Source organism: Gouania willdenowi, chromosome 11 (genome assembly GCF_900634775.1).
Source record: "Gouania willdenowi chromosome 11, fGouWil2.1, whole genome shotgun sequence".
In the NCBI taxonomy this organism is placed as follows: Eukaryota; Metazoa; Chordata; class Actinopteri; order Blenniiformes; family Gobiesocidae; genus Gouania; species Gouania willdenowi.
The window spans coordinates 19,410,989-19,423,114 of record NC_041054.1 but is presented as its reverse complement, the minus strand read 5'-3'; the positions used below and the strand labels follow the sequence as shown (position 1 = coordinate 19,423,114).

Sequence of the window (12,126 nt, the reverse complement as noted above, 5' to 3'; positions counted from 1 at the left end):
GTGTCTGGCATGACAAATTATCTCGAATGTACACATCTTTAGCATTTTTTTTTTTTTTTACTTTATGCACCTCTTTATAACAGTTAAAGAGTCACTAAACCCTTAGCTTTCTCCTGACCAGCCACTAGGAGAGAAATTCAAAAAAATGTCTTGAGAGGGAATGGGAGGGGCTCCTGGAGCAATTAGGACACGCCCAGTCTATACTAGGCATGCAACAATTCTCAATAATATATTCAACCGTTCGGTACGGCATCCACGGTTCAATACTGACTTGTAAACAGGGATTTTAACGGTTTGGCGTGTAGGCTCTGCGCTTGTCTCTCTCTAAATTGGTGTTGCCCGTGTGTCTGTTTGTGCCTTTGAGTCAGCACACAGGGATTATGAAACCCAGACACATGCATTAACATCTAACAGTGGGAACACTTTAACGGCCCGGGCCATCAGAACCCAACCACGAACCGTGACCCAAAAACCGACAAACGTATTGAAGAGTGGGCTGACTGTATTGTTGCATCTCTAGTCTTTACTACAAAATCTCCAATGAGCAATTTATGCTATGCTAACTAGCTACCCATTACTTAATATACCTCTCTATTCACTCTTCTCTCAATCCAACCTACTCACCTGCTTGTTTGTGATGCAAGACGGTCCCAAAATGTCACAAGATCTTGTTCTCAGCCAACAGCAAAAATCAATTGTAATAACCGGGTTTCAACCCATAGAGGGCAGTCACTCTGACATTTTACAACTAAATACGCCAAATTAAAATACTTTGACAAAAATGTTGAGAGTTGGACCAGAATCAATCAACAGCATTACTTCATACCCAAATACAATTGTATTCAGCAGGTTTTGGGGGTTATTTTTTAGACTGTTGCTATTGGTCCGGACCCGGACCTCAGACAAACCTGACGATAGTTCCGGCACTTCCTGTGCAAATGCGTCCAGTGACGGAACTGCGCATGCGCACAGGAAGTGCCGGAACTCTCTGAGGTTTGTCTGAGGTTCGGGTCCGGAACTTTAGACCTATTTTTTAAGCCTTTGTTAGTAACAGCAAACTTTATACAGTACATAAGAAGAAAATAACAAAAAATTCAGTGATACACCATGAAAATATTGTTTTTTTTACATCATAAACTGACTTTATTTTCATACTGCTACCCATTCACATTGAGGAGTATTTAGATTACTGCTCACTAATGTTGACTGTGTGGCCAAATAATAGCAGTAAAAAGTACAGTAATTTACGTTTAAATAATAATTAAAAAAAGATGAGTTTTACGTCACACACTTTATAATCTGTTGAAAATCAATGCTTTAGTACAGTGGTTCTCAACCTGGGTTCACTGAGTCACTCTCAGGGGTTCAACAGGGGTCAAGACACACACAGTAAGAATGTTTTACACAGATTACATTTCCATGATGAATCAGTTCATTAAAAGATAAATGACAATAACAACATTTACATTTAAATACCTATGTTTAGAATAAATAATACCTTATTTTTCCAATTTTTTTTTTTTTTTTGATAGCCTTTGGTACATTTTCAATGCTTGGGTGAATTTTTTGGAATGTTTTTTTTTTCGTATAATTCTTATTGAAAGCTTAATTTTGCACTGTAAACTGTACATATATTTGTTTAAAAGTAGTGCAATTAAAACACAGATTTTTTTTTTCCTAACATGATCAATAATTGTGATTATAATCGTGATTACAATATTGATCAAAATAAGTGTGATAATCGTGCAACCCTACCTCCAGTATATGGAGGACCAATTCTGCCATAATAATTAAATAAATAAATACCTCCAGATATTTGCCATCACTTAATAAATAAATGGCTAAATACCTGAATACCTATCAATCAGTTAATGCCGTAAATGCTATTTATTTATTTATTTTTAATGATTACCAATTTGGTTAGGAACTACTGCATTAGTTGTGTTTTTTGCTCCACTGCTCTGTGCACTATATTTGGTCTCACTACAGTTGTATTTATCAAGTTTACCTTTATTTTTGTCTAACTTTTCTGTCCCTTTAAATCAGATTAGACAATTTGTCTCAATTTAGCTGGCGTGTGTCTTTGACTTTACCAGACAATATTTAATGGAAATTATACTGTGTGTACGGCTGGTTTAGTATTTAAATGATGTTATGGCTATGTATTTATTGTGCGATATGTTCATTGAAGATGCATCAGTGTTATGAATCAAAAACCAAAGCTCCATCCCAGTGACAGTTGATACGCTGGAATCAGGGCCAACTGTCAAACTCTGACACATCTGGCATCACGTTCCATGGTCTGCAGCTCTTTTGGAACATGCAAGCATGCAGAATTGTTTGTCCTGCCTGTCAGCCCTGCAGTATTATTTGCAGGGTTTACCACCGGCCACTAGGGGCCACTGTAGGCCTCTGCTTCGTTGGTGTCTGAGTTGGTCAGGAGGCATCCATGTTTTCTGCTGCTTCCCTCCTGCTAAGACGTGTTTGTGAGCTGTTCCACTTATTTCATGTGAGTTTGCTCATTTATATTTGTTCTCTATGTTCTTGTACATGCTTTAGCTTGATATAAGAGTTATAAGCTCCTGCTTCGCTGCACTTTTGTATTTGCAGGTCTCATTCATCTCTGTCATTAAAGAAAACCATTTGACATAGAGGAGTGTGTTTCTTCATGAATGAGACATGGTTGTCGTCGAGTGCTCTGTCCCTGGCTGCGTTTTGAGACGGGAGATGTGTCTGAGGCCCTCGCCATCGCCCTGCTGATGAATCATGGTCTCGTGCATCAGATCCCACCTGTCATGGCCGTGCCAGCCCGGGCCCCACTACCTCAGGGACCAACACTTGATCGTCCTAAGGTTGGCATCGGCATATCGGTGGAGGAATGGAACGTATTCACTCGTCGCTGGGATGTTTTTCGTGCTGGTTCAGGCATAGGTGACGCCCAGGCCCCTTTCCAGCTATTCCAGTGCGCTGGGCCTGATCTCGGGGACAGCCTGTTGAAAGCTGACCCCAATGCTGCTTCCAGACCTCTGCCTGAACTCATTGCCGCCATGCGGTCACTAGCGGTCATCTCTGTGGCTACATGTGTCCTGCGTACTGAGTTGCTCCAGTTACGCCAGGAACGTGATGAGACATTCCGTGCTTTCACTGCCAGAGTACGGGGTAAAGCAGAGACATGTGCCTATAATGCAGTATGTGTGTGTGGTAGGGAGGTGGACTACACCGACCACATTATCCGTGACGTTCTTATCAACGGGATTTATTACTCCGATATACGGCGTGAAACACTGGGCATACCTGATGTGATAAACAAACCCGTGAATGATGTGATTGCGCTTGTTGAGAACAAAGAAATGGCTCACAATGCTCTCCCGGTGTCGACCCTATCGGCCATGTCGTCATTCCAGCGCTCTCTAAGAGCCCTGCAGTTGAGTGCTACCCCAGCCCCAGCAGACAAGGCGAGGCAGGCCTCATGCTCAGACTGTAAGAGTGCCTTTAAGGTCTTCACAAAGGGGCCTCGTGGATGGAATACTAAACCTCACGGGGTGTGCATTGACTGCTATAGGGCACGCCGTCGTAAAAGGCGGGAGCAGCCGTCATCTGCTGGTCTACACGCCGCTGTGGAATCAGAGCCCATATCCCAGATTTCTTCAATCCAGTCTGGTGCCCGCCCTGTCCGGCGTTACATGAACCGCCACCAACGTCGTCTCCCGATGACTCACGGTGGTGTCAATGATCCTACGACCATCAGGCTCGAGCACCATATTTTCTCTAAAGGCGAGTGGAAACGTACAAGGCTAAGAGACCACCCCCAGGTGCCCATCACTATCTTGATTGACTGTATGGTAGGCGTAAGAGGCAGCACCAGTGGCCGGGGCTCGGACATTCAGGCGACAGTATCCGCCATCGCTGACACCGGTGCTCAGTCAGACCTTTGGTCACTGAAGGAGTTCCTGGCCTGTGGTTTCTCACGTGACGATCTGCGCCCCATTAGCCTGAGCCTGTCGGCCGCGAACCGTTCCCCTATAGCCATTGAAGGGGCATTTTTTGCCAGGCTCTCGACGGTCCCCAGCAGCGGTGTAGTGACATCCTGCCGCTCCATGGTGTACGTGAGCAGCTCTGTTCGCGCCATGTACCTCTCCTACGAGTCACTGCTCAACCTTGGCCTCCTGCCCGTGAACTTTCCGTCCACAGACGAACAGAGCCCTGTCGCTCTTGGGATGCCTCCTGAGCCCTTGTCCGTCAATGCCACACGGTCCAGCCGCAAGGAACCGGAGAGTTCTCTTCCTGCTCAGTGCTCGTGCCCCCAGCGTGAGACTTTCGCCACTGAGTCCCCTTTCCAACTCGCTCGCCGTATCCCCAGAGACACTTGGAAGACTGTCACTGATGCCTGGAACGGTTACCATAGTGTACCCCTGCGTGAGTCCGATCGTCACCTGACCACCTTTATCACACCCTTCGGACGCTGGTGCTATACTAGGGCACCTCAAGGTTTCCTTTCATCAGGGGATGGCTACAACCGCCGTTTTGATGCCATCCTTTCTGACTATGAGCGTAAAGAACGCTGTGTTGATGACACTATTCACTATGACGCTGACCTGGAACAGCACTGGTGGAGAACTATTGACTTTCTCACGTGTGCCGGCAGATCGGGCATTGTGTTGAACGCGGACAAACTCCAGTTTGCGGAGAGGACTGTCGATTTCGCTGGTTTCAGAGTCTCGGATGCCACTATTGAGCCGCTTTCCAAATACTTGGACGCTATACGTGTTTTCCCCACCTCTGACTCCACGACGGACATTAGGAGCTGGTTTGGGCTTGTGAACCAGGTGGCCAACTATGCCCAGTTGCGCGACACAATGGCACCCTTTAAGCTATTTCTCAGCCCTCGTTGTAAGTTCTCGTGGTCCCCCGAGCTGGAGGAGGCTTTCCAGGTTTCCAAAAGGGCCATTGTTGAGGCCATCTGAGAGGGCGTTGAGATTTTCGACATGCAGAAACGCACCTGCCTTCGCCCTGACTGGTCCAGGCGTGGCATTGATTACTTCCTGCTTCAACAACACTGCAGTTGCCCATCCGGCATCCCGGACTGTTGCCTTGGGGGATGGAGGATTACCCTTGCCGGCTCACGTTTCCTGTCTTCGGCGGGGCAACGCTACGCAGCCATTGAAGGGGAGGCCCTAGCCGTCACCTGGGGCCTTGAGCAGACTCGATACTTCACGCAGGGATGTGACAGCCTCGTCGTTGTCACTGATCACAGGCCTCTGGTGAAGATCTTTGGCGACCGGACGCTGGATGAGATAACGAACTCTCGTCTGTTCAGACTTAAGCAGCGTACTCTCCCATGGCGCTTTGATATTGTGCATCTGCCCGGCAAGAGTAATCACGCAGCTGATGCAGCCTCGAGATATCCTTCCCCCTCGACCTCTCCACCGCATGGTGGTGACAATGTACCTGCGGCCATCACCCCGCCCTTCTCGCCCTCCGCTTCTCCATCCCCGCCTTTGCTTTCAGGCCGCGTGAGGAGGCGGCCTAAGCGCTATGAGCCGGAGTCGGGCCGTTGGGTACAGGACTGAGTCCGTTCACCTATTGCAGTTTGTAGCTTCACGGACTGGGGGGGATGCAGGGTTTACCACCGGCCACTAGGGGCCACTGTAGGCCTCTGCTTCGTTGGTGTCTGAGTTGGTCAGGAGGCATCCATGTTTTCTGCTGCTTCCCTCCTGATAAGACGTGTTTGTGAGCTGTTCCACTTATTTCATGTGAGTTTGCTCATTTAGATTTGTTCTCTATGTTCTTCTACATGCTTTAGCTTTATATAAGAGTTATAAGCTCCTGCTTAGCTGCACTTTTGTATTTGCAGGTCTCATTCATCTCTGTCATTAAAGAAAACCATTTGAGGAGTGTGTTTCTTCATTATTTAATGAAGCCTGCATCATTGCTTTAATAGAGCTCTGGCATCTGGCCCTTTAGGTATTAGGTATACGGAGCTTCATAATGTATCTGACCAGCGCCGTGCATGAAGATCATTGAAGGCAAGCAGTCCTTACATGAAGGGATTTTATTAGGTTACTACAGTCATGTAAACTGATTAAAACTGGCCCTCAGCTGTACAAACTCCCAGTGAGTGAGCTCAATGGTTCTCTGTTGGATCTAAGCCTTGGTTAATTGAATAGAGCCTCCACTGCACGTCCGATACAAACCGTGTTCAGCGTTGTTGGTGACGGGAAAGTCAGACTTTGCTGAGGATTGCATGCCAAGGCAGAAGGAAGAATAACAAGAAAAGGATTTAACAACCTATCAGAGATAAAAGTAATGAATTACAAGTGTTCACGTTACTGTTATTGAGTTGCTTTTATGGGTAATTGTACTTTATTGAGTATATTTCTAAATCAGTAATTTTACTTGTACTTAAAGAGTAACTCAAACCCAAAACCACTTTTTTTCTACTGAATACAGATGTGTTTGGTTATGAAGTAGTGCTGTTATTGATCCTGGTCCAACTCTCAACATTTTAGTCAAAGTATTTCAATTTGGTATATTTAGCTGTAAAATGTCAGTTACTGCCCTCTATGGGTTGAAACCTATTACAATTGTTTTTGCTATTGGCTGAAAACAAGATCATGTGACATTTTGGGACCATCTTGTGTCACAAACAAGCCCTATTAGCCCCGCCCCTTTTATAAAAACTAGCACCTGTGGGCTCTACAATCTGTGGTGAGTAGGTTAGACTGAGAGAAGAGTGAATAGAGAGGTATATTAAGTAATGAGTAGCTAGTTAACATAGCATAAATTGTTCATTAAAGATTTTATAGTACAGACTGGACGTGTCTTAAAGGGGACATATCATGGTTTTAAATCCTTCCTTTTTACATATAAATCATACAGTTGTGGTCTATATAAAGCAGAACTGCAATGCTTGGGTCTGAATTCCTCATTATTATAGCTCCACAGGCCCCTTTTCTACCCCTGTTCTGATGTGCTTCTAAGAGCAACTCGTTTTGGTGCGGTCTCTTTAAATGCAAATGAGACACTTCATACCCCGCCCCCTCTCCAGGTTCAACTCCACCCTGCTCGGCCATTTTTGTAGTTTGATAGAAGAGATACAGCTATGTAGTGGCGCAGAAAAAGTTTATTTACACGTTATTTACACAATGTCAACAACAGAACACTTGTCCATCCAGCCTTACATGTTCCAGCCAGAGTCGGACCCAGCGGAGCAAGATGAAAATGAAGATGATGAACCTGCAGAACCCTAACAAGTGAGCTAACACAGGCACCGAGCTAACGCTAGCGCCAAGCTAATGTCACGAAATGCATTTTAATACAGTCTTTTCGGAGACAAAAACGGCAAAATGAAATGACTAATGAGAACTTTAGACTTAAATTAAATCACGTAGGCCATATCATCAAGGATCTAAAAGGAGCACACAGTGCTAACATATGAAGACGGTGCAACTGCTAATGCTAACAAAACAATGACAGGGACGTCTTATCATCACACTTTTTAGCGTTATTTACAGCTTACCGAAGTGCTCTGTTCGTCATCTCCAAAGATAGAAGGAATTGAACCCTCAATCAGACAAAGTCTTTTGGCAAATCCTTCTTTATACTGGCGGAGGTTGCTGAAGCAGTCATCCTTGAAGTGCTTCGCACACACAAAAATGACCTTACCCACAGATGTGGGTACATTTCCGTGAAAAATAAAACTCAACCAGGCACTTTGAAAAGGTTCTGATGCTGGGAGACGGTGTAATGAAGGGTGTGGGTTACTACATCCAACAACCGAAAATTTTGATTTCTCCTCTCGTAACTTCTGCATCCTGGAGCTTGGACTACAAAATAAAAGCGAGAAATAAAAATGGCGGATTGCTCAAAGTGTTGGGCCTGGGCAGTTCCGCTGACGTTATTGTTCAAAAAACGTAATAGAGAATCGAAAAATCGAAACAGAATGAAAAATATGACCAAAACAGAATATAAAGATATCAACGGAGCACCTGAAGAGACTAATTTGAACTTTTCTGTGCTTCTAAACACTCTAAATATACAACAAAATGCATTAAAGGGATAAAAAAGCAGATTTAGCAGGATATGTCCCCTTTAACTGCTCCAGAAGCCCCGCCCATAATCAAGGCCTTTTTTGAATGTACCTCCTTGTGGCATGTCAGGGGTTTAGTTACTCATAAGTACATTTCAAAAGAAGTAAACTAATTTGTTACATTTCTACATCCAACTGTTACTGAGTACATTATTTTTTTTAAATAGTATTTTAAACCACAGTACTGTACTGATTTCAGGTCAGCAGTTTATGAAGGCACGTTGAACATAATCCATATGTTCTTTTAGTCATACCATTTCTGATCAAAGCCCAGACACTTTCTGTGGTTCAGGTTGTGGTTTCTACCTATTATGTTGTTACCCATATGGCACATTTGGCATGGTACTGTTTTAATGTTCATAAATGTAGCTATACTTAGAGCCTGGGAATGTTCTTATTTTTTTACCTTACATTCTGTTCCAGTTGTGCAAGATTTGGCCTCTTCCTTTTTAAGTTTATACATGAGATGTTTACTGTATGCAAGGAAACTGTGGCAAGATTTATCACCAAAATTAAACATTGGAAGTGAAAGTAACTAGTAACTTTTGCTTTGAGTACTTGTACTTGAGTACAATTTGAATTAAGTAACAGCACTTCTTACTTAAAGGTGCAGTCCGCTACTCTCAGATCCCTCTCTCCCCCTCCCTACCCGCTGCTCTCTTGCCCTGCCTCCAAACTTTCCAAAGTCCCTCCCTCAGAGGAGCTAACAAGCTAACGTTAGCCAGACAGCAACATCACAGCAATATAACATGAACTCTTAAAAACGTATTACTGCAGCGCTTCTCTCTCTCTATGTGCACACACCTCAACAGCAACAGCACAGTGTCACTTACAGCAGCCCACATGGAGGCTGCTACGTGCACATGAACAACACATGCACCACAGAGTTCTATTGTAACAATTACAAATCAAACATAATGTATATCAAATAGCAGTAATTACCTTTCAAGCAGAAAAGTCACCAATTCCATATTCTACTCCTCCAGGCCATACACTGTAAAAAAAAGACGGCGCTACAGCCCCGGGAAAAGGGATGGGGACTGTGAGCAACAGCTGTCAGACGGTCCATCAAAAACAATCCTGGATGGGATTGGTTCTTTTTGCTCGTCGCGGTGCATTCTGGCAATCTGCCAAAGGCTACAGGAGCAGCAGGAGGACTCAATGAGTCTGTTTTTTCACACAAACTACTAGTTTGATGTAAAGCTGTCCTTAAATAGTGACAGCTTTAGCAAATATGACAAAAAGTCACTTTTATAAGAGTTGCAGACTGCACCTTTAAGTAGGATATATCAGTACTCTTTACACCTCTGCGACCTGTTGCATGTTTTTTTTGTGTTGTGTTGGATGTGGGTTGCCAGGTCCTGCATACTGTATGCATTTTGTTGTGTCCTCCTTGTCCAGGTCGCCAGCCATGGGGAACCTCATTAAGGTCCTTGGCAAGGATTTAGAGAACTGTCCACATTTTTTCCTGGACTTTGAAAGTAAGTGAGCGCCAGGGTGTGAGTGCACGTGTCCGTGTGCCTGAATCGTGAGTGTTCGGTGCTTGTGCTTACGTGTGTGCAGTGTGTGGGGGGGGGGGTCAAAGGGTGGTATCGGGGGAGGTGTGTTTAAATGTGAGCTGCTGAGTTGATCAGTTGGTGTGAAGGCGTGTTGGTTTGTCATTATGAGGTGATCTTTGGTCCCACTCTCTATGCTCATGATATTAATCTGACGAAAGTGAATTTGTACCAATAAAAGAAAGAATCAAAGTCCACCTGTGGAAAGTTTTATTTTCAAAATTAAAATCATACTAACAATAGCTGTGTTTCCATTACCCTTGAAAATGCAAAAAATCTAAATAGCGCCATAAGAACTAGTAATACAAACACCTGAATTAAAAAGAAAAACACTCAAATATCGCTAAAATGTTTTGACGCTTTCATGAGGAAGAATTTCAGACGTTTTGATATTAAAATGTGTCGCAAAAACACTATGGAAACATTTTTCCCGCAAACAGAACGTCACAGAACGTGACGTACCTGGTCGAGAAAACAATGCGCGGTACGTGTGGACAGCATAGGAGACCGGGAAATTTCTTCGCAATATACTTTAAAATTATTACTGTCACATTAGACGTGAAACAACAAAGAAATACAAAGTGTTATAAGAAGGTTCTGAGAGTCCGTTTTACTGCAGTGAAGTCTTGCGGGATGGGATTTAACGAGAGCTAAAATAAAGTTCAATGGAAACGCGTTCAAGGTGCAATTATACATTGTCAACATTCAGAAATATTGCTTTTATTTTGGAAAAAATCTGTAATGGAAACCCAGATAATGACATATACTGTATATTACAAACGCTACATTTACATGACATGTTTAATTCTCCTTTAATTCAGAATAAAAGTTAAATTCTCTTTAAAAAGATTAAAAATCGCCTTGTAAACACTTCATTCTGAATTAAACTTAGATCCAAATGACTTCCAACTCCATCATCTGCTTCTAAGTATGCAACCTGTCAGACAATGTGTGTGACAGAAATTCCATGAAGTAGAATGTTCACCATATAATTAAGGATGTTTTTTTTTTTTTTTAATGAATCGATTACATTTCCTGAAGATTGATTATTTACATTTCTCAAAATTCAGTTAAAACCAGTCGAGTACTAATTAACCTATACAATATTGCAGGTGCTGTGAGGTGTTACACAAAAGAGAAGTCAAATTATTCTGATGTTAAATGTAAGATCAACAGTTGAAAATTGAACCGACAATCATAAATAATCAAAAACCAGATCGAGAAACTTAAATAATGAAAAATCTGTCTGTAATTAAATTGTGACGTCAATAATCGGAATTGAAACTAATCGGAAAACTGGGCCGATCAACCACCCCTACCAAAAATAGGTGTGTGCTTCAGTTAAACATACCTCCAAACTGGATTTAGTTTAAAATTCTTAAATATGATCATTAATACTTAACATGTCAAATAATTGCTGGCATCTTTATGCTAATGCTGGATTAGTACAGGGTCATTAAACTGTGGCCCTGGGAAGCCACTCTTGTGCTGTTTTTTAATGTAACACTTATGAAAGCAGCAGCTCATTATCCGTCCTGCTGCAGGTGTGATAACGAGCATGGAATGATGACACGTTCGTTAGACTCAGGTGTGTTAGAACAGGAGACATTTATAAGCGTAACTAAGTTCCAGCTGTTCATAACGTCAGTCCCACTGGCTTTGTAAAACTCAAACCAGATTAATGTAATTTATGTCCCCTCAGTCTCCGTCACACTAATAATGGACACGTCCTCTACATTTCATACTGACTGTTATTGTGAATCTTTCATAATCATGTGCAGGGACCGCTTTATAACCAGTCACTAGCTGTGTTTCCATTTGGAGATGAGCAAAATCTAAAAAGTGCATTAAAAACTGGTGATGGAAACACCTGAATTTTGGAAAAAAAAACTCAAATATCGCTAAAAAGTTTTTACGCTTTCATGAGGAGGTTTTTCAGACGTTTTGATATTGAATTGTGTCGCAAAAGTGCTACGAAAACACTTTTTACGCAAATACACGTCACAGAACGTGATGTACATGGTCACATGGCGCAATTAAACATTTAGAAATATCACTTTTTTTTTTTTCGAAAATCTGTAATGAAGGTGTGCACTGGCATGAATCTGACAATATGATACGATTCACGATTCTTATGTCACAGTACGATATATCCCGATATATCCCGATCCTAAACAATACGATCTACATCATGATATATCACAATATCACCAATTAAAAATTCCACCTTAACAAGTAAAATATAATATGAAATACAACTTATTATTATTATTTTTAATTTGCGAGAAGAGTTAAATGGTAGCTAACTGTAATTCAAGTACCAATATCAAAAACAAGTGGTATGTTTATCAAACTGTCAAATTACAATGTTTGCTTCTACAACAGATTCTGATTCTGTTGAGTTTTTAAAATCTATAAAAGTTCCCAGTAAGTTTTATGAAAATAAAGTGCAATCGACTTTCGGCTAAAAAGTCGTGAGGT

General features: G+C 42.4%; 1 protein-coding gene across 4 annotated transcripts in view; it reads left to right on the top strand.

Moving 5' to 3' along the window:
* The window catches only part of fam49al (family with sequence similarity 49 member A, like), a 65,584-nt gene that overhangs the window by 26,888 nt on the left and 26,570 nt on the right, over positions 1-12,126 (top strand). For 3 of the 4 annotated variants that reach the window (XM_028461063.1, XM_028461065.1, XM_028461064.1), the window contains one exon: positions 9,491-9,570. The exons of the other annotated variant lie outside the window; for it this stretch is intronic. In XM_028461063.1, coding sequence (XP_028316864.1) covers positions 9,501-9,570 — 70 coding nt within the window. In that variant the 5' untranslated portion in view covers positions 9,491-9,500. The remainder of the gene's footprint in view (positions 1-9,490; positions 9,571-12,126) is intronic. 4 annotated transcript variants of the gene reach the window in all.